This window comes from Chiroxiphia lanceolata, chromosome 7 (genome assembly GCF_009829145.1).
Source record: "Chiroxiphia lanceolata isolate bChiLan1 chromosome 7, bChiLan1.pri, whole genome shotgun sequence".
NCBI lineage: Eukaryota > Metazoa > Chordata > Aves > Passeriformes > Pipridae > Chiroxiphia > Chiroxiphia lanceolata.
In genome coordinates this window covers 15,686,074-15,705,561 of record NC_045643.1, presented here as the reverse complement: position 1 = coordinate 15,705,561, position 19,488 = coordinate 15,686,074, and the positions used below count along the sequence as shown (strand labels likewise).

The window sequence follows — 19,488 nt, the reverse complement described above, 5'->3', positions numbered from 1 at the left end:
TTGTACCATTTATTGCATTGCCCTGCATAATATATCACAATTATACATGCAGACTAAAAGTTTTATGAGCATATAGTTATGACAGTCAATACATTTATTGCATTATAAATATATACAGTATTACATTTACAATACATGTTAAAAAACTGTTGTATTATTAGGAAATAGTTGGTTGGAGTTTTCCTTAAATGGAAGATACGTTTTACTTTTCAACCTGCTGGTAACTACTTTTCAACAATTAGTAGTTACTAATCATTAGATCAGTTAATCTAGAAGAAAAGAGTAATGCTGAAAAGTACCTCAACCATTTGAAGTGTCTGAGATCGGTGAAAAGAAACAGCAAAAATACCCACTAGCGTCTGCAGTCCCGTTTAAAAAAATAAAAAGAGAAGAAGAAGCAATGATCAATGATTCCTCTGTGCATTCCAGATAACAATCCACAGTGCCAGTGCTAGGCAAGGCAGTTCAAAACTACACAATGCAGACTATGCACAAAGTCCCAGTTTCAAACAGATGTAGCAGCACAAGGACAAAATCTACACAAATAATACAGCTCACGCTGCCTCCAGAAAGTACCACTTGGGATCCCCAGGGGAATGGTTAATGATCCTTCCCAAAACAGAGCCCTGTATGCAGTCTGGTCATGATTAGAATTCAAGAAGTGCACATTAACAATTAATAGGTTTTAAATATATCAGAAACTGGGGTGGATTACAGCATGCTGGAAAAATAAAATAGTATCTCTCTGTTAGAAGATTAATGTTGCAGAGTAAACTGATCTCAGATCATTACACAAAATTATCCTCTTCAATACAGGGAGAGAGAGAGGGAGGGAGGGAGGGAGGGAGGGAGGGAGGTAATGGAGTAGGAAAGAGGGAGGGAGTTATTTGTTGAGGTATATATTAGGAAATGACGCAGCATACTTTGCCCAGTGGGGAGCACCAGTATTTAAGAATCAGTTCTATAAAACAAAATAATAACAGAAGCCAACAGCTACCACAAATGCAAATAAAAATCTGCACTATGCTGTTTATGCTACAGGGGGGATTAACAAAGCAATTCACAGTGCTCTAGTAGCCATAACTAAGTTTAACAACCTTTAAGTCTTGATCTCCTATTTCAATTGGTTTAATAAAAAGTTAAATTTAAAAACGTCTTTCCAACAAAGTAGAAGATACTATCTTTTTGCAATGAGTCTCCTTAAAACCACCCAAACTACTGAAGTGAGCAAAGACTGAGAGAATTCAGACAGATTTCAGCAGTAGTCTGCAACTACTTCTTCTCTAGCCTGTAGAACTGACGGGTGAGAGGGGATCTTGTCAATGCACACAAATATCTCAAGTGTGGTGCCCAGGTCAAGAGGCAATGGGCACAAATGGAAATACAGGACATTTCATCTGAATACAATTAAAATCTTCTATACTTTTAGGGTGACAGGGCACTTGATTAAGCAGCCAGAAAGGCTGTGAAGTCTCCTTTCCTGGAGACACTCAAAACCTGCCTGGACATGATTCTGTGCAACCTGCTCTAGGTGAACCTGCTTTAGCAGGGAGGGTGGACCAGATAATCTCCAGAGGTCCCTTCCAACTACAACCAGCCTGTGATTCTGTGATTTTCCAATTTCAGAACATGCAAATGTAAGAAATACTCTACAACTACTAAAAGTTGCGACAGTAACTTTGAAAATACATTAAAAATGTGAATATGGCAACAGAAAGGACAGAACAAGAGCAGGGCAGGCATTGCATTTTCTGCTGCTTTTTTCATATTTTTCCACCTAAAATTTTCCAAAGCTAGGTGTTTTCTGTGTATTTGGTAAATTTCAGTGACTTCTTCTTGCACAGCTACCCCTGACACTGATGTAAAACACTTTGCACTCTTAGTATGGAGTTCCAATGCCTACAGTCTGCTGCACCAAGAAACAATTCCTTTTGTTTAAACATAGCTTCACGCAATTTTATAAGACCTGTACCACAGCCCAAGTTATCTTTGCCTTGCTCATTCATTCTGTGTATGGAGTCATTCCATTCCTTTCCACATCCTTGTTGCCTACCTCCACTCTACTAAAATTTAAAAAATTCAATCAAATATATTGAAGACATTGACAGGAACCATACAATACTATGGGTAGATCAGTATTGAACTCAGCTGATGTTTCCACTATTTTCACTATTATAAACCTAAGATCTCAATCCCAAGTCTTTATGGTCAATTCTTTCTACGTGAAATTTTCTGAAATTTTCCTCGCACATGCATCACTTTACAATTACACAAATTAACTCCACCAACCATTATTGTCTGGTTTCCAGTCTCATCAAGGTCTTTCACATTTTTTGTGGTCTTTCTTAGTCCACTCCACTACTCTGGAGAACTTCTTGCCATTATCAAACTGCCTCAGCTCACTTACCTCCTAAGTATCTTTTTGGCATGCAAGGATCCTCTTATGCCAATTTCATTTTCTTAAAAATTTTTGCCAAAGGGTTTTTGCAAAACCCCTTTTGGTAATTCAAACTATGCAGAATAAAACACCCTTAATCACATATTTGTTCATCCCCACAAACAGGTTTGTAAAGAGAGATTTATCTCTAAAAAAGGAATTATGTTGACACTTTACAGGGAGTTTACAGTTTCAGGTGTCTTCTTATACTATTCTTATTGTGGTATCTATTAATTTGCATGGTAAAAAAAGCTTACATTCTCCATGGAATGGGTTTTAAAAACTTGCATCACATTCGCCACCTCAGATCCTCAGGTACAAAGGCATTTTTAGATGAGCTGCTTGTTACACATTATCATCAGCAATCCAAGAATTTCATCCTTGGTTCTCTTACAAATTTTTGCTACCAGAAGCTCTTCCTGCCCTGCTGTATGTCATGGCACCACAGATTCTTCTGGTGCCTTCTGGGAAATGAACCAGACTACAAAGAGACATGAAAGCAAGCATCAGAAGGAAAGAGGAGGGAGAAAAAAAAAAAGCAAGTGCATCAGGAGAACTCGTTCAGTGAAACTGAAGTTCTGGCTATTTTAAAAAACCTCTATACACAGCAGACAGTACAAACACCAACTTGTGAGCCTCGGAAATAAACTGCACTGAGCCTGTGAAGAGGTAAGCTCTGTCTTTTCCTAACAACAGCATAACCTTAAATCTGAGTAAGGTTTTAAAATTGTGACTGGCAATGTACACCCTCGGTTCAGTTAACTCTCATCATTCTGGTCAAATATAGAGTTGCCTGTTAGACAAGCTTTTGTAAACAGAATATTAATACGCGGGTATAAGAGATTTAACTGACTATCACTTAACCAGCAGGCATTAAGAAGATTCTGAAAAACACTGAGAGTGGCCCTACAGCAGACTGTGTTGGTTTATTCTGATAAAGCAAAGTTTTAAACAGTATGTGGAACAAGCAGATAATATAATCAAATACTTTCCTCTGGAAAAAAACCAGTGGCATATATAATTTAGATGTTGCACTGGTAATTTAAGTTCTATGATTTTTTTTTAACCATTGAACTCCACCTGTGTTTGAGTTTCAGCTGTTGCAACAGCCGAGCACACTGCCAATGTGGAGAAATGACCATACACCAAAGCTTATCATAGATTCTGCCATATATACACTGCCTCCTTCCATAGCTGTACACATTATGATAATTAAAAGAGTGACAGAAATGAATACACATACTCAACAAAACACATATTTAAAGTGCCCAGCATAAAATCAGAAACATTAACACTGTGATGCGATACTTGGCATGCTTGGACAATGCAAAACAGAAAGAATCCGTTCATTCTCCACGTTCATGCTGCATTTCTCCCAACGGGGAACATATTTCTCATTTGACTAATTCTAAGCACAATTTACTGTTCAACTTAATGCTATGTGTATAGCAATATCATTGGCCTGTTACAGGATGAGGATGGTCACCTCACAAACAGGGACAGAGACAAGGCAGAGTTGTTTAACACTTCCTTTGCCTCTGTCTTCAATGGGGATGACAGACTAAGGGGGTCTCAGTGCCCTGAGCTGGAGGGTCATGACTGCGAGAATGATTAACTTCGAGTCAACCCTGAACTTGTGTAGGATCTGCTCCTCCAGCTGGATCCCTACAAATCTGTGGGGTTGATGGGATTCATCCCAGAATCGTCAAAGAGCTGGCTGATGTCATCGCACAACCTCTCCTGATGATTTTTGAGTGGTCTTGGGAATCCAGAGAGGTCCCAGCTGACTGGAAGCTGGCAAACATTGTCCCAGTTTCCAAGGAGAAGGACCCCAGAAACTACTGGCCTCACTGGTCTCACTCCAGTGCCTGGTAAAGTTATGGAGAAGATTATTCTTGGAGGTATTGAAAAACACCTGAAAGACAATGCAGTCATTGGTCACAGCCACCATGGCTTCATGAGAGGAAAGAGGAGGGGCAGGCACTGACCTCTTCTCTGTGGTGACCAGTGATGGGAATAAGGGAATGGCCTGAAGCTGTGTCAGGGGAGGTTTAGGTTGGATATTAGAAAGAGGTTCTTCACCCAGAGGTTGGTTGGGCACTGGAACAGGCTCCTCAGGGAAGTGGTCACAACATCAAGCCTGACAGAGTTCAAGAAGCATTTGGACAACACTCTTGGGCACATGGTGTGACTCTTAGGGATGGTCCTCTGCAGGGCCAGGAGTTGGACTCAGTGATCCTTGTGAGTCGCTTCCAACTTATATTCTGTGGTTCTGTGATTTCCTTGCTTATTTTACATCCCCAGGAACACTTGAGTCAGCTCTACTGATGTAACTCTACCTGAAAGGAGGTTGCAGCGAGGTGAATGCCAGTATCTTTTCCCAAGTAACAAGTGACAGGACAAGAGGAAACGGCCTCAAGTCATACCCAGGGGAGGTGTAGGTTGGATATAAGTAGAAATTTATTACTGAAAGGGTTATCAACCACTGGAACAGACCACCAGGGAGGTGGTGGAGTCACCATCCCTGGAGGTATGTAAAGGATTAGCACGTGGCACTGAGGGACATGGTTTAGTGGTGGACTTAGCAGTGCTGAATTAATGGTTGAACTCAATGATCTTAAGGGTCTTCTCCAACCTAAAGATTCTGTGATGCAAACAACTTTCTACTCTTGTGGGAATGCCATCGATATTCTCTGTGTATCAATTCTCCTTGAGTAACACAGAGTGTGCCCACAGAGATGTATTTCTGTACAGTGAGCCTGCAGTTCTCTAAATACTATCTCCCCACACCTCTGTCTCTATGCTCTTTACAACATTTTGGGGGTTGGAAAAAAAACAGGCAGATGTAAATGGCCAACAACCAAGCCAGGAGTGCACTTCTGTCATATTCCCAGCAACTGATTTGAAGGCTTGTGCAAATGATCATTTAGAATAAAAATAATAATTAATATATAACATTATAGGGTTTTTACCATAATGCTGTGGTCTGAGGGTTGCTTTAATCACATTTTTTGTTGTTAAACAGGCTCTCTTAACGTACTTAGACATTTGCATAGAGTAGGAAATCTGGATCTCACTGAAATCAAGTCCAACCACATTCAGTTAGAAACAACCCAATGATTTTTTTTTTCCCTTTTTAAAATTCTGAGTATATGTCTTTCCCCAGTTGTAGAAAGACATAAGCATCCACTAAGAAACATTTGGACCACAGGAGCTAGTATCTCCCTTCTTTTACACAAGGTTCCCAAACACAATAAGAACATTGTACTCTGAAGGCAAATCTCAGTGAATGCAACTTCTCACTGTGTTTGTCTCTCCTGCTCTGATCAATTTGGCAGCAAGCTCCAAGTTCCCTGAAGAAAAAACCACTATCATCTTGCCTCCATATCCAGTAAAAAATAAAAACATACTACAGTTTGAGACTTACTGAAAAGCAAACCAATAATGTACTTTAAGAGCAAAACTATTCTTGTTACACTAGCTATTACCAACTGACAGTAAAATAATATAAATAAGTAAAATAACATGAAAAATTACCTTTCAGCAGAATCCTGCCAAAAGATTCAAGCCTAGGAGTTTGTAGTCAGAAAAGGAGCTTAGACAGCACACAGGATAAATAAGATTCCTGATTTTTACTTTCATCTTTGAGATGGTCCTTAGATATGACTCTTTTCTTCTTAAGAGTCTGCTCTAAGTTTCGAGTTTTCTTGCTCCCAGGCTGCTCAAGAACACCAAAACACAAAGGGAGGGGACAAATTCAGAGCTTCTGATTAATTCTGTGACCAGGAGAGAATAAAGACACAAGAAATCCAGTCTTCTGAAATGAACTAGTATCAGTACTTTTTGCATACTGAAAAGAAATATCTAACATGAGGATAAATTTTAAGTGTATATAGAGATTTGAATATAAATGTATAGATGGCTGAATGTGAGAAGCAAATCAGAACCGAGAATTGCTAAGTATTTTGACAGCTGTCTTCTGCTCTTCACAGTATGTAAGAAATAAAGCCTTCTTCACTTAGAAATCAATAATGATGTTTCTGATTTGGGGTTGGGTTTTTTTGTTTGTTTTGGTTGGTTTGTTTGCTGCTTTTTGTTTGGTTGGATGGGTTTGTTTGTTTTATGTTTTCGGTTTTTTATCAATACCACATACTATACAATCTTCAAAATGCTTTTGATTAAAAGCAATGTATTTAGATATGAATCTTTATAGGATTCTTCTAATTAAGCCTATTCTGAAACTTAATGTAGTATAAAAGACTGTTGGTTTGGGTTTTTTTTTTTATGTTTAGAGAGGATTTTTTCTTTAAATCTAAGTAAACAAGACACAAAACAAGACAGAAACTTGTCTCATCTAACAAATACATGAGCAAGAAATGTGATATGCTTTCCCTAGTGTTAACTTGGGGAAGTAGCTGAAGTCTGTGGTGAAACCAGACAGGTTGAATATAGAGAAGACTGGTCTGAAAGGCACAGATCTTCAAATCAGCCTTGCTCTGCTACTTGAAATGAGTTGGTTGATGCTTCAGACCTGTGTATTGTTGGTTTTCAGGTATGCAAAAGAAAGACAAGTTTCACGCTTTGAATGTAAATTGCCATACAGTCCCTTCCGATTGTCATAAAATTGGCTGTAACTAGATTAAAAGACCACTAGGTATGCCCACATTCAGAAAGAATGTGTATGACAAGAATTAAATTTTAGGTACATTTTTATAATTTCTTAATTAATAATTATTGCAGCAATTCTCAATTTCTCACAGAACAATGTGACAAAGGTCTAAGGGAGGGCAGGAAAGCCAGACACGTACAGTCAAGATGCTGTAAAAGCAACCACTTCTGTGTTCATCAAACACATGGAGAAATACTGTTCTCTGAAGCTGCTCTAGAATCTTCCTTAGGACAAGGCTTATAATAAAAAACTAGCAAAATCTTTGTAAGTAGAGTGGTGCAACACATGTCCCTTGTCTTAAACTATGATTCTGTGACTGCTTGCTTTGAGGGGAGATGTTTTTATCACAGTCTATTTGTAAAACATCCTTCAGTTGCCTAATGCCTAAAATATTTATGGTTAACAACCCTCTCTCTTTAAACAGCTTCCTTGTGTCAGGAACATACTATTAACTTGAAAAGAAAGCAATTCAATGAAGATAAAGGCTTCTGAGCTTTCCTGTGCTGACTAGTAAAAGAAATAAATAATGCTGAAATGTTGGAAAGACTAACTCCAAGCTTTCTGTAAAGACAGAGAAAAAACACATAGCCAAGGAACAGATTTTCTGGAGGACTCAGCAAATGGCAGGATTTGTACACAGAAACTGTATTTCCTTAAAGAATTAGGCTGATGACCTAATTACTTTTACACATAATAATGGATGTTTTGCAACAATTTAGGAACCATTTTTCAAAATGCACACTGTGGATGACAGACTCCTGCAAAGTGGTAGAGAAAGGTTACTGCACCTGGGGACTTCTGTTCCTCACCAGTGCACGTCAGTGCACTTACTCCTGAGAGACAGGGTTTCCTATCTGCCTGCTGATCTGCCAATGGACAGAAGGAAGTTAATCCATCCAATTCCTCTTTGAGAAAAAATACCAGTTACTTTCTTTTATTCCCTTAATAAAAGGTAACAGGCTGACTCTTCGTGGTGTCATTTGGATGATTCTGGCTAGGACTTGGAAAACACAAACTACTGTATCCATAATAAGTAAAAGTCAAATTGGAATGTTTTTAAGTGTTTGAAACAGGAATAAAAGGTAAACCTGGAGTACGTCTTGTGCCTGCACAGCTATAAAAAAGGATATAAAACGTTTACAAGAAAAGAAATAACTTACCATTTCTTGATTAAAAAAACAAACAACCAACAAAAATCCTCAAACATAATATCCACCTACACTACAAAAACCCTCTCCTAAGTCAATTGCTGAAATTTCCTTTCTGTGCTGTTAATAAGTGTAAAGTATGGCTTTTACAAAGCTTCACCTGCTCTCTGGAGTCAGATGGAAAGAACCAGAACAGGTCACTTCAGTTCAGCACTCCATAAAAGGGAAAAGGGGAAATTAGAGCACAGGGACAGGCTACTTAGATAAAGAGGACCATAGATAAAGGGCTGGCAACATCCTGTTGGCTGCATTTGTAATCTGCTCCTGCCATATACAATGCTGTGCTCCAGAGCGTACTTTGGCAATGTAGCAGGGTGTTAAGTGGCTGAATTCAGACCCTGCTAAGGAAAGAGAAAGCTCCCAAGCCACAGTGTCCTGCCAAAGGCAGAAGAGGCACTTGGCACAGAGGGGTGAGTGAAGCCAGTGATACGAGCGTCTTGTGTTCTTATCTGCTGAACTCGGCTTCTCGCCTTGACTGACTGCTGGGCCCTCCAAATGAGAACTAGATAGATAGCAAATAAAAATGTGGGTCATAATTGAAAACGCACAAGAGGAAAGGGCAAATTAGTCCCTTACAGTAGTTGTCTTGGGGGTAGGCGAGGCATACTTAGTCCAGGCACGGTTAATGGTGGAGAAGAGTAAAAAATTTCTGACTAAGTTACTACTCAGATCCTCTTCCTTTCCTGTAGCCCATTCCAGCTGGCTCACCTTCACTTGCAGATGTAAAATATTTCTGGTCCACTTCGCAAGGGGACTGAGAGAACTCTAATATAAAGAATCAGCATAAACCTACTTGAAGAGAAATAGATACTGAAGCAGTAACTAGGCCACATTAACCCATGTGTCCTCTAAAACATGAAGGTATGAACTAGCATTTAGAAACCAATCATGGTGTAGTTCGATGGAAAATGTTTCACTAATGTGAAAGCTACAAGAGATGCTCTAATCTTTGATTACCCCTGAGGCCATAACAAACTCAGAAGGAAGCATATGAATTGCTGATTATTTTCTATGATGATAGAATCTGAGAAGTTGCTGATAATGCTTTTGTGCAGATTGACAGGTCCCCGGCTTTACCACTTCAACTAAATATGAGTCATGCAGTGCTGCTCTCATTTCAGAACAAGGTAGAATATGCTGGAATTTTGAGTGAGATTTCTTTTTTTTTAGAAGTATAAAATCTTCATACAGAGATGCAGACAGTGAACATGAAGCTTGCCTTGCGTGATAAATCCTGGTTTTCAGCCACCTTAGTACATGAATCTTGATGACCTCCCATGTTGTGATCACAAAGCATCCTTTCTTCATTCAGTACACAAGATGGATGACAGGCGACAAAGAATCAGGGAGATGTAGGGAGAGAATGGTACAGAAGGTAAAGCTGTATGGTGGAGCCAGCAAGATTACATTATAATAAACACAGTGGGGATGACAGTAATCTTAATTTTGATTTCCTCTGACTATGTACTTAACTTACAGATTTTTAAATGTAATCAATATGTAAGGTGTTACCTGTTAAGAAATCCTTAAGAGTCATTTTAGTGTGCTGAAAAAGAACTCTGCTTAAACAATACTTTTTGGTACACATCCATTCCAAATTGCAGGTACCAATTTGGAAAGTTCCTATAATGATGTCTCCTGTTCTTTTATAAACAAGAACATTTTAAGTAATAACAGCTAATAATTTGATTCAAGCTCTGTGTTTCAGACAGAGGGATATGAGTAACTGAGCAAGAGCATTTAGAACTCGATGCCAGGACAAACATGATGTCACCTTTGGATCCGCTGTTGCAGCATTTCCGAGAGAGGGTTTGTCCTTCCATGAAGCAACTCAGGTTCAGGTTCTGACAATCTGAGCGTGCCTGTCCTGTTCTGACAAGAATGTTTGCTGCTGCTGTGAAAGGACCAGGAAGGACAGCACCTACAATACCTCTTTGATTCATTCTGTCTTTAGAAGATCCCTTTCTGGCTGATCTGTTGAAGCTTTATCCCCCATACTGAGAAATACAGACAGGTATCCAAGGAGTTAGTGCAATCATTCCCCAATTAATTTTTCCTATATAATGAACAAGTCCTAATGAACAAAGACTAATTTAATTGGGGCATGAATTTACAATTACTACACATACATCCACAGCATATTTAGAACTATAAATGTTTTTAAGAGGAACAGAAGGGCGACAGTTGAAACTATATCCCACAATTCCATCAAGAAAATAAGATATAATTGTAAATTTCTTTTACAAAATCAGGGTCTGCTCAGTGCTTCAGTTGAAAGTACCACATGTGGAGAGAAGTTAGTGATCAGAACACTTCCATGAACAAAATGGGAACACTGATGTTTTATCTGGAGCATCACAGATGGTTTCAGAATTGAAAACTGTCAAAATTAACTACATAAGAAAGGGTTTACCCCAGATTTTAAATATATTTCCATAAATAAGAGAAGTTCTTCTGGGAAAAAACTGTAGGGAGTGTTCCTTCAAAGATGTTTGTAGTTAATACATTTTACTTTGTTTTTTCTTCCCTGGTAGTTCCTGTATTAAGTTCCCATGCAGAAACTTCTTTTTTCAGGCAACTGATACTAGGATAGAAACCACCTCCTGGCAAGGTTTAGAAAAATGTTCTGTATCTGACTGCCATTGAAAATGAACAGGTGGATCCAAGGAAGTTTTCTCTTCAGACCCTATTTCTTTTTGCCACCTTCAGTGAACACATGAAAGCATGAACAGGACCCTGGCAGGGTCCCCTCAGTCCTCAGAGATGAAGGGCTGCACACTAGAAGTTTTACTGTCTGCAGTCCTTGACAAGTCCTCCCTCGAATGAAATATCTAGATTTCCTAAAGGATCCATAAGGTAAATGATGGGATTTTTTGTCTCTTCTAATATTCACTTCCTGCTCAAGATAAAAGATTGTGGCACTTTAGATGATGCATGTTACGCGTCAACTGGATTTAGCTTTTATAGCTCAAAATTTTCTTCAGGAAAAAAAAAGTTTTTAAACACTTCTACATACTTCTGCCACCATTTTAGAGTGAAAAAGGAAAAAAAAATATACAAACCTAGAAGTATACATTTGCAAAGTTTGTGCTAAGTTAGAAAGAAAGGAAGCGCATAACAGTTGGCATTCACTGTGCCTGTCAGTAGATAATCATGAATGATTTAGTTTCCAATGAGCTTTTGAAGCCCATTGTGAAAGACTCTTAGGGAAAATCAATACCTGCAAGACAAATGGCAAAGTCTGTGAATTAGAAATAGAGAAGTACTGAACCACTGTTCCTCAAAATAGACGGTTTAAACATGCAGTGTGGGTGGTGTGTAGTAGCATAATTTTAAATAATTATCAAGAATTCCAAGGGAGGAAGTAGACACTGAGTTGACGACATTTGCTGATTACCCTAGGTCTCTCTTTTTTTTTTTTTTTTAATAAAATCCATAGAAGTTTGGAGAGGAATGACAAGAGTGAAGGATAAATACTCCAGGAATTAGGCAAATTAAATGTAACCCAGAAAAATATAAGCTAGACAAAATCAATGTAAATATCCAAATTAATCTGTCTCTAGAGGCTACTGTGACTCAGAAATTCAGTAATACCACCAGCAAGCAAATAAAGTTGGTTGACTGTAAAACTACTGCATCTCTAAAGAAAAGTTTCTCTGAACCTTAATGACCAGTTCTGTGAAAAAGATCACCTATAAAACCTGTGCAACTGAAAAGCAGACAAAACAGTAACAAATAATATTCCCATGTTTATCAGAAAGAGGATGGAAAATTAATCTGAATTGCATCACGCCTAGAAGATGCAAACAACACACTGCTTTCTTAACACTGTACTGAGTTTTGGGCCTGCACTTTAAACATACAGGGATTTTTTTTAATCTTTTATCTCTTCGTACACATGTACATTCCCACATCTCTTTCATCAATGCACAATTTCACATACATGTTTTGCAATCAATTAGTAATATTTGCTACTGTTTATAGCAGCCCACATGTTGGGCTGCCCACATGTGAAAGAAGCTGACTGATATGTCACCTCATAACCACCCCACATCACTGTGTGCTGTAGCACAAGGCCTGTCAGCAAGGTGTATTTGCAAGTCATGAAGAAAAACGAATGCTCTTGCTGTTTTAATTTCAGACAGAAGGTTAGTCTGTGAAAGGAAACACTTGGCAGTGGTTCAGCTGATCACTGTCTGGTGGTGATGACGGTGCTTCCCTTTCCATTCCCCCTGCAACTACAGTGACAAGCGTGATGCTCTACAGTTCAGGTGACGGTCACATATGAACAGACTGTACTCGCTGACTTGGCAGCAATGACTCAGAGCAGTTTCCTTCCTGTTGCCATTAGCCTAAACATTTAAGCTAATGATAAAGTGTGATGGTAAAAAAGCATTTAACACTCAGTGCTATTTTATGAGCTGTTAAAAAAGCGAGAACTACAGAAGACAGTATTTTTGTTATTGCTGCTCTGATAAACATGAAGAACTACAGAAGCATTATTTTGGCTTCTGTAGTTTTTTTAAACCGAGATGCTTTACCATAAAGCAAAAATAACAGATTCACATTTTTCACGTTGGTTGGCTGTACAATTTTACACTTTAAAGTTGTAATTACACAGAATTAACAATAACCTCCAGTTGATTTACTGGCTCTATTAGACTTAGCTTGATTCATGTCACTGGAGGATCTAGGTCTTACCTGTCTTTCCATTGCTTTTGTTTCTTCCTCTTTGACAATGCGCCCAGACTAACTCTCAAAATAATTCTACTGCTTCTCAAATCTCCATCATAGGATTGTTTTTCTCAATGTGCAAACACCACCTCAATAGACCAAGTTAAAAAACAATCAGCCCCATTCACAGTGCAAAGGCTGGATACCATTCCAAGCCTTTTGTACAAGGGAAAAGCGACCACGATGGCACAGACAAAAAGGGTTCCCTAAAACTGTGTCAGTGATGCACTGTTTTAAGGCAGCTTCAATACTGGATACTAGAACCAGATTGGAAAGCATACACTGAAACCAAATGTGGAAACATCTTTACTTACTGTGTTAAAATTTGGGAAGAATCCAACAGCAGAGCTGCTGTCCACAGGGAAGGACATAAAGGGTTTGATATCCAGGGAAGGCTGCATCATCAAGGTAGGTGTGCGCACAAGGGTGGGAAGTGTAGTAGTGCCTGCCAAGAGTAAACAAAACCAGGAATTCATAGTATTCTCCTTTCCACAACACATACAGTATAGCTGACACAACTGCCAAGAAAAAATAATACAGGGAGGTGATAAAGAGGCTCTGTAGGAGTTAATATCATTAAAAGAAACCTATTTACCCACAGTACAGATGAGGCAGAGCACTTCCCTATGGTCATGGATACTGAGACGTTGAAGAGGAGACATATGGTATATAAATCACACTGGCAGGTAGAATGAATCCTTTCTACAGCCGAAAAATTCTTCTGTGCCAAAAAGGCCAGGATGAGTGCCCATGAAAGTCAGATGCTTTTGCAATTAATGGTTGCCTACTAAATCAGCCAGCACAGACAATACATGTAAGCTGAAATCCAGAGGTTTGTTTCCAAATAGTGAGCTGCATCTTATTTTTTCCCCTCTTCTGAGTAACTATCAGGTGCTGCACAAACACCATTTCAACTAACATGTAAAAATGCCTCTTTTAAAGTGCAAGACAAATATTAGAAAACAGCCAACAATTAAATAATCAGTTAGCATATAAATGAACACCACTCTTCACATGCAATGCAAACTAGCATTTTCTAAATTGGAGCCCAGATACTTCCCTACAAACAAAATTTTTCCAGAAATCTATATGCTGAAACACTTTCTGTATATGCCTAAGAAACACTGCCCAGCAAGATCCTGAAGGAATAGGGAGGCACAGATGTCCAAATATTCATTTTTAACGAGCTATCTGCCCTATTCACGCAATAAGTGCCCATAGTACACAGCTTCCAGCTATACCGTGGGAGTATTTTTTTTTCCTGAAATTATACAAAAGAGATTCAAATAAAATTTCTCTCATTGAAATAAAAAGACCCCCAAAAGACCCCAAACCCCTAAACTCAGTTTCTCCTTCCTAGGTTGAATAAATAATTCAACACCAATTGGAGTAGGCAATGAAACACAAGTCCCACACCTCTAAAGAAGCATGAGTCACTCTCTGTCCCTCCTACCTTTGTCACAATTTCTTCATAACTACCTCCTTCTCCCACTCACTAGTGGCCGGAGCTGGCAGCATAACAGGCCTCTTAAGAGTTTCCCTGGTCTCAGGCAGAGCTTGAGCTTTTTTTCATAGAATTCATCTGAGCTTTTTTAACTTGGTCAGGAAGGGGATATGGGAGAGGGAGAGGGGAAGAGAGAGGGGGCTAAAAGGAGGGGTTTAGAAAAGAAATCAAGCAATATTCCCTCTCTTCTGCTATCAAATCATTTCAATCTACTCGCAAAAAGTAGCAAGGCAATCCATATGGGCTGCCTGAGTACCAGTCTTCCATTAATGGATCTCCCTTTCTGCCTGTTAAGGATAAACAAAGTTGAAGGCAGAGTAGATATTTTCATCCTTTTCTTTTAACTATTCTGCCTCCATAGGCACAATTTCAAACCCATCTCATGGTATCCAAGAGGAAAGCTAAGTTCAGAAGCCAGATGGGGCTGCATGGATTTTTTGAATGACCAAACACTTATAACTAGCCCTGAGCTCAAATTTTGTAGATGTTGGAGAGACAGTCATTTTGATCACAGCTGCAACACAGTAAATATTATATTATGGTCTAGCAGATAAATAGCAGGCTATAATCTATTCTCTGTTTCTTCCATAGGAAAAACATGATGATTGCACAATGATGGGCCATTGACAGCAATGGAGAGAAAACTGTTTCACACCACCCCAAATGAGTTGCACAACTTGAAAGGAAAAATATGCTTGAGAAACTTTCCCAGAATGTTTTCTCCCTTCTTCTATCCAAACACTTTCATAAATGTCAGGTTTGTTTCTGCATAAGCTCATGAAACTCACTGACAGTCGTACCTAATTAACTGTAAGTCAAAGCTTATTCAAGTGGAGTCACAAACGTCAACAAGCTAAAGGCTAACATGCCTACAGTTTCTTGTTCATATCCATAATGGAAAAGATGCATCAATAGGAAAGAAGCGTGTCAGAGTATTTATCCAAAGAAAGTATCTTCAACTGCAAAAATGATGATAATTTCTACTACTGGTTCTGAAACAGTAGATTTACATAATTTGGATTTCAGAGTTGCATTCAAAGAGGAGCTATGTTGTATTTGATTACCTAAAGCGCCATCATCAATCTAACTTCCACAAGTTTCTCTTTGAAGTTCATATGCAATTAAAGATCCGTGAAGTTAAATAAGACCTGTTTTCTCTTTATATATACATACTTCAATGAAGCTATGGTTACATATTTTAACTCAATTTTACAGGAAAATAATATAACAGAATAGACTTAAATTGTGACTGATATTTAAAAATCAGAGTTGTTAGGTTTCTGATGTTGTCTTTATTCAATGTATAGAAATCATTTGGCATAAAATCTTTAAAATTAAAAAACAATTAGCATACTCCTGAAAACAATGCAACCTTCTTTGTGCTCCTTGGGTGACTACAGATCCTTTCACATGGAAAACACATTTGAAATATCTCTCTAATTTTGCAGTTCATGGTGTTTCTGCTGCCAGAGTAATTTATGACCAGGAAACTAGGACACATTCAGAGTCTATATAGAACAGAAAATATACATACCTACCAGACTGATTGCTGAAGGCATTAATCATACAAAATTTGTTCACTTCTGTTTGCCAGTTTACTAACTCAACAATTGACAATCAAATATCTATGACCCTGTTGGACTGAAGTTTGACTTTCAGATCCACCTCTGAAAGCCTCTGAAAGAATTATTAGATGAAGGTGACCTAAACTACAAGTAGAAGCACTTCACAACAAAATCATCAAAAAAAATGCAATAGGACAATTTTGCACTGGCATTGCTCCCAAAGGCCAAATAAATTCTCACAACCACAACTCCACTAAATCTGTATGCAAGCCTGAGCTAAGCAGGAATACTAACATAAGAAAGATGTTGCTAAAAGTCTTCATTGTCTTCATAAATTTAACAGATGTTTACTGCTTCATTAGCATTTTAATGACAGGGACAACTTCTCATGTCAAATGCATTGTTTTAAACTACTTGTAAATCTTTGGAATAAAGAAAACTGAACTTTCTTGTAAATTCATTTGCTTACTTCAGCTTCATAATTATTAAACAGTATTTTATATTCATAACTTCAATTTTGACTCCCATAGTGTAAGGTAAACATACGTAGGTATTCTTTCCGAGAATGCCGAGGCAGTGGAAGGATTAAAAAAAGAAAAGTTTTATTTCAGACGCAAGGACCACTTTTTCACAATGCAGAACACCGGACCTTTCAGGGGCAAAAGCCCATGCTCCACCTCCTCCTAGGCTATTTGTATCTTCTCCTCTCTCCTCCCCTACTCTCTCTGGCCCAAGGAGGCCTTGTGCATGTCTGCAAACATGTTCTCTCTCTGCATAACACGGCGAGAGATACCTTGCTCACAGCTTCTCCCTGCAAGTTTCTCTGAAATGCAGAAGGAAGGGAAAAAAACCCATCTAACCAATTTGAAAAGGCATTTTGCAGTTTTTCTAAGTGAAACAAGTTCTAGCTTTCCGTTACAAATTCTTGCATGACTGCACCTATCCCTACAGACAGGAGGAGTCATCTACGTACTGGAAACGCAAGCCGCAGACAGACTTTGCCAAAAGGCACTGATCCTCACTGGTCCCTTTTACCCTTGTCTAAGAAGAGGGGAAAACAGGTTTTCATCCATCAGATGATCCAAAATGTCTCCTTTTATTAAAAGTTTTTCTTTCTCCTACACATATTTATCTAAAAAACAAGTCCCTGCATAACAGGTGTTGCTCCTCTTCAACCACGTACATCTGGCTTCACATACACTGCAACACACTGGGGAACTCACATTTTTACAGAAGTTATGAAAGGTGGTAATCTTTACCCAACTTTAATCTGTCTCTAACAAATAGATTAAGCAGTGAAAGTGATATTTTTGAGGAGCAATTAGAAAGTCTTGCATCTGCCACTCCTGTTGCAAGACATGTCCCCAGGGCCAGTAAGACGAGCCTCAGTCAGGTGCCAGAAAGGGGGCAGACAACACAGGGTTTTGAAGAATCTCTGCCAACAATCCCCTCACAACTCTTTTGCAGCTTCACAGGAAAAACTACCGAGACTGCAGTTTTGGCAGAGACAATCACAATTAACTCTGGCCATGGTTAACAGACACATCCTCTTTTTCAAGTAAGAGTGGTGACAAGTTCAGTCAAAGCAATTTCTCTCTTTGTACCTCCTGAAAACTATTTGTGACAGTACTACTTCTGTGATTTCCTCCCCAACTGCTTTTCTTTGCCACTGAAAAACACACAAAAAAGTGTTATGTCTGCTCATTAACTCCTCTGATTTTCATCAGTATTAGACCATTACACAAAAAACCCCAATTCCATCACAAAACTTACTCATCTAAAACACATTTTGTGAACTATTTCAGCTTAAGGAAATGAATTACCTTCCAGACTTGAATGCCTGCTCTTCCAAAGTCTTCATTAAAGGCAACTATAGAGAAATCTGAAACCATACTCAAGTCTCTCAATTTTTTCTATTTCCTAAAAGATGTTACTACAATGTTTAAATCCTCCCATCCAAGGAAGCAATTCACACTCAGAACAAGAGTAGTGGAAGAGTAACTGAAGCACTATCAGGACTGAACAAAAGTACTCTGTGTACAAATTTCTGTGAACCAGAGGATCTACATCTACCTCAGACTGCACATGGTTGCCTTTGTTTTAACTTGTGCCACGGAGAGTATTTGGGAAAATTTCAAAGAGACATTGAGATATTCACACCCACCACTACTTATGTGCATTACACCGAAAGTTTTCATTTTATTGACAGGTTGTTGCCTTTTTTCATCCCTGAATTGCTTGACCACTTTCAGCTACAAGGAACCTTTATTTTCCACAGCAATGCTGAGTAGTCTGATCCAGCCACAGAACAGTAGCAACAAAACGGATATGAGGGATAAGTTCTGGGCTTTCTTCTCCCTTGACCTTTTTGGAAGTGTTTTTTTTCAGACACTGCTTGAGCCCACAGTATGCCTTTGAGGGTGGATGACAAATTGCCCCTTTTTTGTGCATACTGGCTGAATTAGTTATGGGCTGCAAACAGAGTGTGCACAGCCACCCTGCCTTCACACTGCCATCTCCATTTACAGCGCTTTCCTTCAGAGCTCCAGAAGGTGGAAGCAGCTCTCTTGGAAGGATTCTGAGACAATTCCATCCATGAGCTTTTTCTGGGATCCTACGGTTTCTGTACAGTCTATTAATTTGCCAGTCGAAATTTTGAACATTGTCAGAAATATTTACTTCAGCATGTGGCTCAAAAATCCAGTTTATAAACAGTTTAGAGCCAGAGGTAGTACTAGGGCTTTCATACCGAATAAAAATCTCTTCAGCTCTGTTTCCTATGACTTGCAAAAAACCCCCCAAAACCCCACCATCGCTAAAAACCCCTGACTTGCACAAGAATCTCCTACATTTGCTTATATGGAGCTTTATGGGAAGATAGCCACAAAAAAATACGTTTATAAAAAAATCTCCACCTAACTACACCATAAAAAATGAATAGGGCTTCCTCCCCTTTTATCTGATGCCCCCATTGCACCAAGACTCAGATGTATCTGCTTCCACCACAGTTTTTTTTCCCCATACATGACAGGTAAAAACCAATCACTTGCAAGTCACTACATTTTGTTGTTTAGGCATTTGACACTAACCCCCGAGATATTTCACAATGCTTAATATTAGCCTTTTTTCCTTTTCAGTATGATCAGGATTTAGTAATTTTCTAATTTAATTTTTTTATTTACAGCTCTACATGGGTATTAGAGGGTGTCATCTGTTTCTGTTTATGCCTAAGATAAACTGAAAAAAAACCAGTTAAGTGCAAGTAAAATAATTCAGAGTTTCTGAACAGCAGATGCTGATATCAAAACGCTTAAGGAAAAAAATTTACTCTAGAAGTATCCCATTAATAATACTCATAGATTTGAATATTA

At 38.6% G+C, this 19,488-nt stretch overlaps 1 protein-coding gene across 15 annotated transcripts in view; it reads right to left on the bottom strand.

Moving 5' to 3' along the window:
* The window catches only part of ZNF385B (zinc finger protein 385B), a 164,075-nt gene that overhangs the window by 39,189 nt on the left and 105,398 nt on the right, over nt 1-19,488 (bottom strand). For 11 of the 15 annotated variants that reach the window (XM_032693728.1, XM_032693729.1, XM_032693731.1 and 8 more), the window contains one exon: nt 13,363-13,493. The exons of 2 other annotated variants lie outside the window; for them this stretch is intronic. In XM_032693728.1, the coding sequence (XP_032549619.1) occupies nt 13,363-13,493 (131 nt within the window). Of the gene's footprint in view, nt 1-299; nt 494-13,362; nt 13,494-19,488 lie in introns of those variants that run through there. 2 more of the 15 variants (XM_032693741.1, XM_032693739.1) reach the window with 1 other exon arrangement.